General features: G+C 41.4%; 1 protein-coding gene across 1 annotated transcript in view; it reads left to right on the top strand.

Annotated features, from left to right (window-relative positions):
• LOC127206445 (guanylate-binding protein 1-like) overlaps positions 1-12171 on the top strand; it is a 37258-nt gene extending 25087 nt beyond the window's left edge. The window contains exons 11-14 of the mRNA XM_051165728.1: positions 6070-6172; positions 6463-6644; positions 11661-11805; positions 12152-12171. Of these exons, the coding sequence (XP_051021685.1) occupies positions 6070-6172; positions 6463-6644; positions 11661-11805; positions 12152-12171 (450 nt within the window). The remainder of the gene's footprint in view (positions 1-6069; positions 6173-6462; positions 6645-11660; positions 11806-12151) is intronic.
• Positions 12172-15709: the final 3538 nt, after the last annotated feature.

The raw sequence follows: 15709 nt of genomic DNA, 5'->3' as shown, positions 1-15709 counted from the left end.
ACTGTAAAACCTATTTCTAATTGTGGTATTGCTCAGTTTTTGATCCTAGAGCTTTCTGTTTACTGTAAACAAGTACTTGTGGTGTGGTTCAGTCATAGCACCCACCTTAATTCAAGATCTTTCTGTAAACAGAATAAAATAAAATTAACTCTAGGCCAAGAGGTGGAACAAGCAACCAGATCCATAGGAAGTGAAAAGGGGGATTTATTAGAGGTAAAGGAAAAAGAATGTCCTTGATTTTGAAGGGCAGTGTCACCAAGGAATGATTTCTCTTGCGCTGCCCTGTTCAGTGTCCTTCTCTGAGTACTATTTGGGGAACTGGATAAGTTCTGAGGTTATCATTATTGAGACTGTTCATTGGACCTTTCAGTAATGTAGCTGTCTATCTCTGCCACACACATTGGGGTAAGTAAACCATCATGCATAGTATTGTAAGTAATTCCAATAAATTCACTGGTTCATTAAGACAAACTTGATTCAAATAACTCCAAAACAGAATTTAAAAGAAGATGAAGGATACTTTTATTAGTTTGAAAAATTCACAGCTGGCAGTAGGTAGACAGAGGAGAAATACATCATGAGATTTTGAGTTTGTGTACAAGAAAGCTAGTGTGTTTGGACATGGAGTTAGCAAGCAGCTACATGGCAGAAATGGATGTGCAATAACAGTGAGCTGTGATAGCTGTACATCTGGCAGGTAGAGATCTGGAATAGCTATGGGCCTGGAATCCTATCCTGTAGACAAAGAGGTATGGAGACTAGAGAGTTGGATACTTCAATGAATCCTATTTAATAGACAAAAACAGGAAAAAATCCCTAAGCAGGGAGTGGTTCCATGAGATGGCACCGTTGAAGGTACTGAAGGCTTGCTTATTTAAAATGGCAATACAGGAAGAAAAAAGTAGTAAGTGGCAGTTAGAATGTGACTTTTCTTCTCCTCCCAGCACTGTTGCTCCATCATGAGTTAGTATGATTATCTAAAGGTCAGCAGGCAGAAACCTTGATCCATGAAGCGCCTTTTGTCACAGGATCTTTTTTCTGTGGAGCATCAGGTGTTTCCTGTCAGCATCTCAGTAAGTCTCTGAGCTCACCCTTATAGCTTGGTTCCATAAGTCATTGGTTCTGAGCACAACCTTACTGATTGCTCTCATAAGCCATTGGTTCTGAAGCAATCCATAAGGGACTGATCCCCAGTTACATACTTTCTTGCTGTCTCTTTCCTTGGAGGGTGGGAGGCTGATGGGTACATACAGAGAATCAATAAGAAAACCCAGAGTGTCACGGAAGGCATGCTTGGGCTTTTGGCAAATATCCAAAAATAAAGAGAATAGAGAAAAAAGAAGTGTCCCTTTTCTGTGCTTACAAACTTCCATCACTATATAGTAGGCTGCTTTCTGGGAGAGAACAGAAACATATTGTGGTTCCCTTCTTTGTATTAAGCCAAATGACCCTGGCAGTCTTATATACAGCAATGCAGCCACCAAGAAAGCTGCCTGTTCCTCCTCACCTCAGATGGTCACAAGGAACCCCAAATTTCAGAGTCACTGCCTATATAAAAAAGTGTTCATATGTAACAGACACTTTTCAAAATGGCAAGTGGTTACAAAGGTCTCTTACAGGTAAATGTTTGACAACCCTGGCTGAAGTCCTGAGGAGCTCTCCCTCTATCTCAGCTCCAGAACTGACTTTTATGATTGTTGACTCACTGTTCTGAACTAATCATTTTCATTTTCACATTCTTCTCATCCACGAAGAATGTTGCTGTACATTTAATCTGCCACGTTCAGAGAAAATCTCACAGCCTTGTAGAAGGAAATAATAGGCCAGTGAGGAATCCCGTCCACCCACCATGAACAGTAAGAGCAAGTAAGGAGGCTCACTTCATCTCCCAGGGTCTTCCCAGCTCTGGAGGAGTTCTTCTCAGAGACATGGGGTCTATCATGCCAGGAAGGGGACCTAGTTTTATAAGTGTCACTTAGACACTATCAGAATCAGGATGGATTCCAGATGAGCATGCACTGGTGCACAGGATAAGGTGTCAGGAGGGGCGTTTTCAGGGTAGATGATCCCTGTGTGCAGTATTGGACTTGCATTTAGTGGAAATACTGAAACAACTACACTTGCTCTTCTCCATGTTCACATTGTCTCTATTGAGTGGAAACATAATTAATTGACCATTTACCTTGACAGTGCTTGCTCTGTCCTGCTCCTGCTGCAGCTAAACAAGTGAAGGGCTGCCCATGCATTCTTTCCACAAAGAGGAGAGAGAAAATACGAAATAATATAAACAATAAGCAATGCAAGGCAAACAGCCAATGACACTGTGGAGGGAGAAAGAAAACTCTGGAATCCCAAGGGAAAGACAAAAACCAGAATAACCTGCTTTCTACCCTATACCTGGACATGCCTTCTGGGTGGATGGATTTCCTTTCATTGGGCAGACTCTGGTTCCACTCCTTACCTCTCACCTGTAGGATTCAGACTTGTATTTCACTAAAAAGCTTCCTCTGAAGAATCTCCTGTAGTACTGCAGCAGTGTCTCTGCTTACCTTGCTCTGCACCCACTTAGGCCTGCAGAAAGTTGTTCCTGAAAGGCCCTCCCTTGAGTTCTTATCCATCAGCCTTATCCATCACTTCTCTCTCTCTCTCCACCAACTTTTCTCATCAACTCCTACCTCTGCATCTTCACCTTTCTCTTTTTTCTTCTACCAAAAGAGAATAAAATAAAATAAAATAAAACAAGAAACAGCCATTTTCTTTGAACAGCAACTTGATGCTCTTGATCTAGTCCCCGAATTTTAGTCTCATCTTGAGCTTCCTGCAGTATTTGTGATGTTCCACTCAGACCTCCTCCCCATTTATGTTACCTTACTGTGTAGCTAATTAACTTCCCAGTATTGCTCTGCTAAATAACATCTTCACTGACCAAAAGAACACAGTCCTTCTTTCTAACAGGTAAAGGATACTTTATTTTGGAACTAAATGTTAGGGATATTGAATACTCCCATTCAATATCTAGTATCATTTAAAAATTAATCCAAAAGGAAATTCTTCCACAATAAATTAGAAGAAAGACTTGAATTGTTAGCAGTGGATTTTGATAATTTATACAGACACAGATACAAGTCACCCCAAATACCAGGCTCCAAAATGGAAGCAGTTTCATAAAATTTATAACATCAAAGAAAATTATAGATGAAGACACTTTTAAACATACTGCTGGAAACACCATGTAGGCAAGTCACTGCATGGTAAGGAATCCTCAGCTGTGGGCTTCGGATGCTCTCTGACCTTGTTCTTAGCCTTTGGGTGCGCAGAAGCCAGGGTTCTGTTTGTACATTAAAAAAATTTACCTAATAGGAGGGTGTTAGAAACAGATAAACAGGCTATAAATGTGATCTGGAGTCTGAGGTAGATAATTTGTCTCTGGGCCATTAGCATTCTAGCTTTCCAGAGTCACTGAGTTCCCATCAGTCTGACAGGCTTGTAGAGAGTGAACTGAAATAACTTCTTTTTCTGGGTCCCTCCTTCACACTCTCCATGTCTTGGAAGGGTTTCTAGTCCAGGATGGACTGCTTCCATCAAAGACAAGTAAGTTGTGCTGATGTCATTCCTATAGCTCAGCATAAGGGTCTCTGCACATGCTCATTCCACCAAAATGTTCATAAGAGCCAGATGGAGGGGCAGGTAATAAATGCCTGTGCAGATTATTATCTACATGCAAACATGAAGAAAATGTTGCATTTATTCGTGAGAGTCTTTACTTATAGAAAGAATTAGTCAGTTAATAAATCCATGTTAAATATCATGCATGTAATGTAAATAAAAATAAATTTACTCTATGCTAAAAATAAAGAAATTCTATAAGGAGATTTTAAAATTTTTTTATTTATCAATTTACTTTATGTGTGTTTGCATATGGAGGTTCACAGTGACATGGAACATGTGTAGAAACTGTAGGGCAACTTGTGAGAGTTGGTGTCCTCCTGCTCTACAGATCAAGGGGGAGGGCAGAATATAGGTCAGGTTGTCATGCTTGACACTTAACACTCATACTGGCCAAGCCATCAAACTAGCTTCAAGAAAGTCCACTAATTAAAAAAGAAAATGTTGTAAACAGAATTTATAAATATTCTTCAGTTCTGACAGCATAATTCAGAGAGCATCATATAGATTGAACAGGTTATGTCTAGGAATATATGTATGTATACATGTACGCATATGTATATGCATGTAATAACACCTCGTGAAAAAAAGAGGCAATAATTTGAAGGACAGTGGTGAAAGGTATATGAAAGGATTTTTTAAATGTAATTAATTTATTTAGATTACATCTCAATTGCTATCCCATCCCTGTATCTTCTCATTCATCCCTCCCTGCTGCTTTCACCCTATTCCCCTCCCCTATGTCTGTGACTGAGAGGGACTTCCCCCACCCCAATTATATGATCATAGGCTATCAAGTCTCATCTTGGTAGCTTGCTTATCCTTCCTCTGAGTGCCACCATGCCTCCCCACCAAGGGAACATGGTCAAATATGAGGCACTAAAGTTCGTGTCAGAGTCAGTCCCCACTCTCCACTCAACTGTGGAAAATGTCCTTTCCATTGGCTAGATCTGGGTAGGGGTTCGATGTTTACTGCATGTGTTGTCCTTGGTTGGTGCAGTAGTTTGAGCAGAACCCCTGGGCCTAGATCTGTCCATCATGATGTTCTTCTTGTAGGTTTCTATGACCCTCTGTATCCTTCTATTTCCCCATTTGCCCATACTTGTCTTACCTAGAGTTCCCAATAGGATGTCCTCACATCTACCCCAAGCTCCTGGTACCTGAAGTCTTTCGTGGGACATGCCTTTTGGGCTAGTGTCCAATTATTAAGTGAGTATATACCATTTGAGACTTTCTGCTTCTGTGTTAACTCACTCATTATGATCATTTCTAGTTCCATCCATTTGTCCACAAATTTTGGGATTTTGGCTATTATGAACGAGGCTGCTATGAACATGGTTGAGCATATGTCCTTGTTGTGTGCTGGAGCATCTTCTTGGTATATTCCAAGGAGTGGAATAGCTCTACATCCTGAGCTGCAGGCAGCATCCTGAGACAGACACTGGCCAGCATGGGTTTTTCACACCTCTAAGCCCAGTAACTCCCTCCCTCCAACAAGGCCACACCTCCTAATCCTTCTCAAAGAGTTTCATTCCCTGATGACTAAGCATTTAAATATATGAGCCCATGGGGACCATTCTCATCCAAACAAACACAGGGAACATTGCTGATGTTCTGAGAATGATCTGCAGCAGTCATTCAGGCAAGAGCGAAGGTCTCAGGCCAGGAGGTTTCCATGGAGAAGATGACAAGGAAAAGTTCTGGGTTAACATTTCAGGGAAGGCAACACACTAGAACGTATATAGCCAACAAAGAACAAACTCAGTGGTTTTATTGTAGACTTTGGTTTCTATTAGTTAGTTTGTGTGTGTGTGTGTATGTGTGTGTGTGTGTGTGTATGTGTGTATTATGTATGATGTATGTATGTGCTGTTAGTCTTTTGCTAGTGTATTAAGTTTTCCAGTTTTATGCATTAGTGGGTTTCCTTTTGTTTTCTTGTGGGGGGGGGGTTGGTTTTTGTTTACCTATTTATTTTTTAAAGGAGAGAGAAAGAAAAGTCAGTGAGTTGGGTAGGTAAGGAGGTAGACAGAATCTGAGAGGAGTTGGGGGTAGAGAGCATGTGATCAGAATATATTTGATGGCTAATTTTTTCAATTAAAAGAGGTTACATTGTGAAACTAAAATCAACATCATTAGTTGATGGTAAAGTATAGAATACATCGAGGGGAAAAAGGTACCAAGCTAGATGAATGGGACACCTGTTACTAAAATATGAACAATGTGAAATGCTCTCATCTGAGGGGGACCTCAGGTTGACTTTAAAACCTTACCCTTGAAATTCTGTTTGAATTACAAAGTATTTGTTGCAAATCTGATCAAATGAAATTAAATTAAGAGATGCACTGCATGATATGTCTTCAACTCACATTTTTATTTCCTCATTTTATCGCCCTTCTCAACTAGGCCAAAGAGGTGATGAAAAGGTACTTAGAGTCCATGGAGGATGTGGCTGACACACTTGCAAAGATGTACCAGTCCCTCACAGAAAAGGAAAAGCAGATTGAAGGTGAGAGGTGCTGAAGAGACTCCAGATGTTGGAAATTTTCGGCATGTGCTGCTATATTGGTCCATATGAGGTGATCACTGTAGAGAAAATATGACAAATGTCATTCTTAGCTTTGTGGCAGCTGTTTTTAAACTGGTAGACATGGCCATGACTCTCCTTGTTAACTGGTTTCCAGGGTGAAGATTACACAGAAAGTTTCTGTCAGTGATAGGGTTTTTTTTCCCCTAAAGTGGTAAAACACAAAAGCAGCTAGTAGAGTTTACTCTGTTCTTTGCTTTTTCCTCTCTCAGTGGAGCGTATAAGGGCGGATGTTGCAGAGGCTGCTAACAGAGCATTGGAGGAAATGCAAAGGAAGCACAAGCTGATGATGGGACTGAAGGAGAAGAGTTACCAGGAGCATGTGGGACAGCTGACTGAGAAGATGGAGCAGCAATGGAAGGACTTAATGGCTGAGCAAGAACACATCATATCTGTAGGAACGAGGCCCGATTGGGCTGCCTGCCTGTCTTGCTGTTTCATGTCCTGTTTCTAGCAGCTTCCATGTCTGTCTTTATTTTGGTTAGCTAGTCATGTTTACTGCTCTGAGAACGCACCCCTCCCTTCCTCGAGACTTTTCCTCCTGTGTGCAATCACCTCTTGAGGGATTTCACCTGGGAGGAAGATTCCTGTTTTGCTGCCTATAAGAAGGCTCTTTGGAACTGAGAGGAGAATAATAAACCGCTGCTGCGGCTGCTGCTCTCTTAGCACGAAGGACCCGCTGTGTTATTGTGAGTATGTGCATGTGTGTACCTGAGTTAAATCTGCAGTCCCTCTCCCTCAACTCGGTACCGCCATGGTGCGGGAGCCACAATATCCCTTAAGCTTCAGGTACTTGGCAGCACTGTTTTTTCTTTTTTTTTTTTTCTATTTTTTAAATTGATTTATTCTTGTTACATCTCAATGGTTATCCCATCCCTTGTATCCTCCCATTCCTCCCTCCCTCCCATTTCCCCCTTACTCCCATCCCCTATGACTGTGCCTAAGGGGGACTTCCTCCCCCTTTATATGCTCATAGGGTATCAAGTGTCTTCTTGGTATCCTGCTATCCTTCCTCTGAGTGCCACCACGTCTCCGCCTCCAGGGGACATGGTCAAATATGAGGCATCAGAGTTCGTATGAAAGTCATACCCCACTCTCCACTCAACTGTGGAGAATAATTTTCAGTTCCTGTTGTTCAATCAACGATGTATATCAGGAGGCTGAGGAATTAAGTTCATAAGGTCAATCCTTGACTGGTTGGGAATGGAGTCTTTGTGCTTGCCTCAACCTCACGCCCCAAATAAGAGGGCAATAACACAACATCCCCCAAAGTGCAGTGAGTCATTTATAAACTCTATTACATTCTTGTACCCTCACTGCTTTTTTCCCTGACCACCTCTGTCTCTTTAAGAATGCTCATTGCTAAGTGAAACTCTGTATCAGTATACTTGTATTAAACTGGAGATTTGAAGTGCAGATTCCCTTCTGGTATTCTAGAAGTTCTGTGGCCAAATCTTCAACTAACCTGTCAAAGACTATTATTTTCTTGTGTGACAGATCAAGTTGTCATTTCCACATGTAAAATGACTTTTTTGCATCTGGTCATTTGACATAATATTCAACTCATTTTTTTCAATGGGACCAATAGAAAGCTTGTTTCTGCCACACTTGAAATGATCTTAAACTTGGAAGCATTCTAAAGAGTAGAGACATCCCAAACCTTAAAGCATAATGTTTAAATGCTCACACTGCCACTAATATCCTGTTTTCTGGGCATCTTTCCACATCTTCACTTATGTCTCCATGGTTGTTAATAAAATGTCTGGTGAGCACTAAAGACCCCAGTTGCTGCACTATATTTCTGTCTCCTGTGATGGTCACTAAACTTTGGACAGGTACTTAATTCCTTAATTGAACATCTGCCCTGTTTCTGAATTCCACTTTGTTTGTGCCCATCTTACTTACCTTCTTAGAAGAGCTTGGAAGTTCACACCTCACAGCTCAGAGATGAGGCAAGAAAAAAAGGCAAGGTTGTGATGATTTTTATAGAAAACTGTGTTTTATGTGAGTCAAAGGGCCCAAGAACTGAACCTGAGAATTGTAGTCCACTGGTGTTTTAGAACTGTGAGACAACATTTCTGAGTAAAATGTCAAAATCCTCCCACCCAGACACTAGGGCTTTATGTAATTACCAAAGCAGAGTCTGGGAGACACTCTGGGAAACCATGGGAAGCCATCTGAATTAAGTCTTCATCTCCATGTTAGGAACAGGAAAATTTCTGAACAAGAGCAGAAAATTTTATCAAGAGATGGAGAAAACAAGAAACATGCAGCCACCTTCACCATGCACCAATACTCTAAAATTCAAACAGACTTAACCTCTCTACTCAGGTCTCACTCACCAAGGAATACGCTGTGGGGACAACTTTGGGCTGTGAAGCAACTTCACACTGAACTAGATTTGAAAACATGGTGCCTTATTGGGAGGAGAGTAGACATAAAATTATTCCGGTGGAGCTTATGTGTAAAAATAGTGTCATTTATGAAGCAATTCAGTTCATGTTTATGTTAGAATTAAAGATTAATGTGATCTTTTATTGGATCTTATGTTTGAAATTGTAAACATGGAATCTGCAGAGATGCTAAATGGTATCTTTTTTTTTTTTTTTAACACCACAGTACTATGGCAGCAGTATTGTGTCACATATACATCCTTTTGGATATTCTCTAAACCTCTCTACAAGGTCTCACTCACCAAGGAATACACTGTGGGGAAGGTGGATATGAAATGGCTGAAGCTACGTCAAAGAGCATGCCTCAAACACGGTCAGTCACTACATTCAGGGTATCTGGGTACCAGGATGGACAAAGCTGGGGAAATGGTATATGTAGCATTTTGAACCCAGTACATAAATTTCGTTGTTATCTATGAATTTCAAGTTAGTTGTATTTAAATAGAAGTAGTGGACCAAACTCTGCCTTCCAAGTGACCCACCTTATGTCATCATCAAACTTCTGTTTAAATGTGACAGAATTCATTTTTTTCTATCTTCATGTAGACTTTTAAGATATGACTGGCTCTCAAACTTTACAAAAGAATTTCCCCAGCCTTTCCCCAGCAAAAATCCCACATGTTTCACAAAGTTGCTCTGATCAAACCTAAGAAATCATCTTGATCCTTTCTCTCTCGTACATTAGAAAGCATTAACTCACAAATGTTTTATACTCCATCAGCAAAGCTATTTCCCTAGACTGGCCTCTCTATCTTCTCTACATCGCCTCGGTCTATACCTCCCCTGTCTGTCTCAATGACCACACTGCTCTTTCCTGACAGGCTTGACTGCCAGGTGGAATCCCAGCAGTGTGATCTTCTGGAATGCTGTCCCATCTCTTCTCTCTACAGTGTGATCTTCTGAAATGCTGTCTCATCTGCCCTTTCTACAGTGTGATCTTTCTAAATGCTGCCATATCTACCTTCTCTACAATCAAAATCAACTACAGGCTTTCACTTAGTAGGAAACAAACTAAAAACTTCTTGCTTTGTCCTTCAAACTGTCCATGTTCTGGTATTTATTTCTTAGCATTTGTTTATACACATATCAGACACACTCATGTTTTTCAATCACAGGGGTTCTGACTAATCTCTAGAATGTACTCCAAGTAGAAATTTCACAGGTTTTATTTTATTACTATGAATTGTGTGTGTGTGTGTGTGTGTGTGTGTGTGTGTTTACGAGAGTCTTGGTGCAAATGAGATGCTGCCTGAAACCAGAGGTATCACATTTCCTAAAACTCGAATTTCACGAGGTTGTGAGCCACTGGACATAGGTACTGACAACTGAACTTGGACCCTCTGCAAGAACGTCAACTGTTCCTAACCACTGAGCCATCTCTCTGGCTTCTCTACTGGAGCTGTCTTGATTGACTCCTCTAACTCTTAGATTTCTGCTAACCAAGGGCTTCAGAAAGCACATAAAGTTCTCTGAGTAACTAGACATACACAGTTTTCTCTAGGCTTTAGGCTAATGCATTTTGCTACATCAAAATGGTAATTTTTTTGTTTCTGCCTCCATCAGTTACAATATAACTCTATGATGGTAGTATCTTTTCATTTATTTGAAAATTTATTCCTGGGAACTATCCAATTCATAGTTGAGGCTTGAAAGTTTGATGAATGATAGAATTCTGTGAATAAGTAAGATAATACCCTAGTTTGCTTTCTGTTGCTGGGATGAATATTATGACCCAAAGCAAGCTGGAGATGAAAGAATTTGTTTGGTTTACATGTTATTGTCTATTGTAAAAGAAGCCAGGGCACACAACAAGAGTCAGAGAATAGAGAAAAGAGCCTGAGGGATCTCTGTGTACTGTTTCCTTCATATGCTCACTCAGCTACTTTTCTTTTTTCTTTTTAAAGTTTATTTCTAATTTATATATTCACTTTTCATCCAGATTGTAACCCTACCCACTCCCCTCCTGGTCCTTCCCTCCCATCCACTACCCCTATCCCTTCTCCTCTACTCCTCAGAAAAGGGGAGCTCCCTACCACCAACTCACCCCAGCACATCAAGTTGCACCAGGACTGAGCTCATCCTCATCCACTGAGGCCAAGCCAGGCAAGTCTGATGTGAACAGAAGAGGGCTACAGAGTCCATGTCATAGATAGCACCTGCTCAACTGACTAGGGGACCCACATGAAGATCAAACTGCCCATCGGTTATGTATGTGTAGGGAACTTTAGTCCAGTTCATGCATACTCTTTGGTTGGTGCTTTCATCTCTGTAATCCCCCGTGGGTCCAGGCTAGTTGACTCTGTTGGTCTTCTTGAGGTGTACTTGTACTCTCCTGTCCCTCTATCCTTCTCTCCCATCCCCCCAATTCTTCCACAAGACTCCTTGAGCTCTGCCTAATGCTTGGCTGTGAGTCTCAGCATCTGATTCAATTAGCTGGTAGGCAAAGCCTCTCAGAGATGGTTATGCTAAGCTCCTACCTGTAAACATAGCAGAGAACCCTTATTGGAATCAGGGGTTGGCTTTCTCAGCAGTGGTGGGTCTCAGGTTGGACATTCCTTCAGTCTCGATTCTATCTTTATCTCTTCAGCTACTTTTCTTATACAGCCTAGGATAGCCTGCTTAGGGATGGCCTAAGACACCGTGGGCTAGGCTTTCCTGCACCAGTTAGCAATTAAGAAATTGTCCCTATAAATTTGTTCACAGGCTTAGCTGATAGAGATAATTTCTCAGTTGAGAAATTTAATCAGTTGAGTAATTACTCTTCCAAAGTGTCTCTAGTTATGTAAAATTGACAAAAACTAACCAATAGAGCTAACAAACAAACATTAATTTGGGGAGTTACTGGTACAATATTTATCATAAAATGATAAATTAGTTTTAAACTTTTCTTAATTTAACATCTCAGCTATGTGACAGAGCTGACTGATCTAATAAAATTAAAGCTGTCACCTGAGCAGAGTGGGGTACATGACTCTGCTAACTTTGTGGGCTTCTTTCCCATCTTTGTGTGGGCTCTGAGGGATATCTCCCTGGACCTGGAATTTAATGGGAAACACATCACTGCTGATGAGTACCTGGAGCTTTCACTGACCTTGAAAAAAGGTACTTGGGCTTGGTGGGACTTTCTGATACAAATGGAAAACAATTTCATAAATGTCATTTATTCCCAGTAGACATAGGTCTTGATTTTGTAGCTGCCCTGTCCTCACTGTTGTTATAGGAAATGAAAACACAGCTTTGCGGAATCACTGAGATTCCACTGAATTTTCAGAGGCTCCATCTTCTTACAGAAAGGGTGTTTTCTTTCCCATTCTTTTAAGTTTTGTATCACTATTCTGTATTAGGTGCTTTCAGCTTACAGAGGCTTTTTGAAAGTTATGGGATTGGAAGTGTCATCTATGGAAATGATTCATTTGAAGTTCATTACATCAAATCTTCACTCTTGCAGATGATGACGAGAAAAACTAAAGCTATAATGAGCCCCAGATGTGCATCAGGAAAATCTTCCCAAAGAGGAAATGCTTCATCTTTGACAGGCCAGCCTCCAGTAATTCCTTTCCAAGCTAGACAAGGTGCTGGAGGAGGACCTCTGTGGTGAATTTGTAGAACAAATTGCAGAATTCATTACATCCATCTTCAACCATGTGCCAAGGCTTTGTCTGGTGGCATCATAGTCAATGGGCTATGTAAGTCTTTCCCTTCTTCCTTCCTTCCTACCTTTCTTCTTTCCTTCCTTCCTTCCTTTTATTACTTTTCTATTTTAAAACTTCTTACCTTGGTTTCTCTTTCTCTTTGTAGAAGATACTGAGGGAGCCACTTCCAAACAGACTAAACACTACTTGCTGATGTAATTGAAAATGAAGGGCATGCTTCACATTGTGGAGTTTATTTGATCACTAAAGCCATTTCTCACTATTTCATATCTGTAATAGCAAAAGTGAAAATGACTAGAATCTAATTTAACCCTAAAACCTTTCCCTCTTACTCCTGGTTCCCACTTATTAAAAAGATTACTAAACTAAGGAAAAATAAAAATACCATATTTTTGGAGTTTGCCAGTAAGGGCTACAATGTTCATGTACAAACAAAATATTTAGTTATGACTTTAAAAAGCCAACTATTGGGGGAGATCCAAGATGGCGGTGAGCAGTGTGGACCGTGTTTAGAAGCTCCAGTAAACAATTCAGGGACTTGCACAGAATTCTGAAACAGGAACACCGAGGTCCCCACACCACTGCAGCAGGAATGCTCCACGGTTTGAAGGGACCAGAATGCAGAGGACCTGCATGCCCCTGCTCACAGGAGGAGCACAGATTTTCTCAGACCGGAGAGGCGGCAGCAGTAGCAGTAGCGGCGGCAGTGGCGGCAGCAGCGGAAGCAGCAGCAGCGGAAGCAGCAGCAGCAGCAGTGGAAGCAGCAGCAGCAGCAGTGACTAAGGTTTCCAGCTGACTAAGGTTTCCAGCTCAGAGCCCTCCAGCGGAGGTGATTGGTATGGTGGCCAGTGGGAGTTCCTGCGGGAGAGGGGACTCTGGGCAGGATTTGGGCCCCGCCTCGCAATTTGGGCTCCATGACCCAAGCTCAACTTGGCTCACAGCTCGTGACCTGAGACCCAAATGGGACTCAGCGCACAGTTCAGCCCCTGTGATCCAAGTTCAGCTCAGGGCGTACTTCTGCCACGGAGACGCTAGCTGAGCTCAGCGAGCAGTTTCGCCGGAGATGCTAGCTGAGATCAGCGCTCAGTTCCAAAGGAGACGCAAGCTCAGCTCAGCGCACAGTTCTGTCGGAGACGCTAGCTCAGCTCAGCGCACAGTTCTGCCAGAGACGTAGGCTCAGCTCAGCACGCAGTTCTGCCGGAAACACTAGTTCAGCTCAGCACGAAGTTCAGCCAGAGATGCAGGCTCAGCTCAGCTCACAGTTCCACTGCTGAGACACTAGATGAGCCCAGCGTGCATTTCGGCCCCTTAGACCCAAGCTTAGCTCAGCACGCAGTTCTGCTGATGAGATGCAGGCTGAGCTCAGTGCACAGTTTTGGCTCAGAGTCCCTAGTTGGACTTGGCAGGTAGGTTGGGCCCAGAGACTCTAGCTGAACTTTGCATGCAATTGCTGCACCGAGATTCTGGCTGGACTCTCTGCACAGTTTGGGTCCAGAGTCCCTGGCTGAGTTTGGTGTGCAATTCTACCCCCGAGACTCTGGCTGAGCTCGGTGTGTTTGGGGCCAGAGTCCCTAACTGCGCTTGGTGGGTAGGTTGAGCCCAGAGACCCTAGCTGAGGTTTTTGCGCAGTCCCGATACTGAGAATCTGGTTGGACCCTGTGTGCAGTTAATATCAAACAAAATAGACTTTCAACCAAAATTAATCAAAAGAGATGAGGAAGGACACTTCATACTCATCAAAGGTAAAGTCAACCAAAATGACATCACAAATCTGAACATCTATGCTTCCAATGCAAGGGCACCCACATTTGTAAAAGATCTGCTAATGAAGCTTAAACCACAAATCTATTCCCACACAATAATAGTGGGAGACTTCAACACCCCACTCTCACTGAAGGACAGGTCATTGAAACAGAAACTAAGCCGAGAAATAACATCATTAACCAATGCCATGAATCAAATGGATCTAACAGATATCTATAGAACCTTTTACCCAAATAAGAAGGAATATACCTTCTTCTCTGCACCCCATGGAACCTTCTCCAAAATTGATCACATCGTAGGTCACAAAGCAAGCCTCAACAGACACAAGAGGATTGAAATAATACCTTGTATCCTATCAGATCACCATGCTCTTAGGCTGCAATTCAACAACAACAGAAATAACAAAAAGCCTACTCATACGTGAAAACTAAACAACTCTCTGCTAAATGACACCTGGGTCAGGAAAGAAATAATGAAAGAAATCAAGGACTTCCTGAAATTCAATGAAAAGGAAGGAACAACATACCCAAATTTGTGGGATACATTGAAAGCAGTGCTAAGAGGAAAATTCATAGCACTAAGTGCCTTTAAAAAGAAATTGGAAACATTGCACATAAGCATCTTAATGACACAACTGGAATCCCTAGGAAAAAAAAAAAAGAAGCAGAAACACGCAAGAGGAGTAGACGTCTGAAAATAATCAAACTCAGAGCTGAAATTAACAAATTAGAAACTAAGAAAACAGTCCAAAGAATCAACAAAACCAAGAGATGGTTCTATGAGAAAATCAACAAAATAGACAGACCATTAGCCAAACTAACTAAAAGGCAGAGAGACAGTATTGAAATCAACAAAATCAGAAATGAAAAGGGAGACGTAACAACAGACACTGAAAAAATACAAAGAATCATAAGATCCTACTTCGAAGGCATATATGCCACAAAATTTGAAAATCTAAGGGAAATGGACAATTTTCTTGATCAATTTCACTTGCCAAAATTGAGGGAAGGACAGATAAACAAGCTAAATAGTCCCATTTCTCCTACAGAAATAGAAGCAATCGTTGATAGTCTCCCAACCAAAAAAAAAAAAAAAAAAAAAAAAAAAAAAAGCCCAGGGCCAGATAGTTTCAGTGCAGAATTCTACCAGACCTTCAAGGGTGCGGGTGACCCTCAAAATTCCACCAGAGAACTACTACAGCTGATAAACACCTTCAGCAAATTGGCTGGATACAAAATTAACTCAAAAAAGTCTGTAGCCTTCATATACACAAATGACAAGCTTGCAGAGGAAGAAATTAGGAAAACCACACCCTTCACATTAGCCACAAGCAATATAAAATATTTAGGAGTTACTCTAACTAAGCAAGTGAAGGACTTGTTTGAAAAAAATTTCAAAACTCTGAAGAAAGAGATTGAAGATGACCTGAGAAGATGGAATGATCTTCCTTGCTCATGGATTGGGAGAATTAACATAGTAAAAATGGCCATCCTACCAAAAGCAATCTACAGATTCAATGCAATCCCTATCAAAATACCTACACAATTTTTTAAAGACATTGAAAGTTCAATTCTGAACTTCATATGGAA

The sequence above is a fragment of the Acomys russatus genome, chromosome 23 (genome assembly GCF_903995435.1).
Source record: "Acomys russatus chromosome 23, mAcoRus1.1, whole genome shotgun sequence".
NCBI classification, from domain to species: Eukaryota; Metazoa; Chordata; class Mammalia; order Rodentia; family Muridae; genus Acomys; species Acomys russatus.
This window is presented reverse-complemented; position numbering and strand designations above follow the sequence as displayed.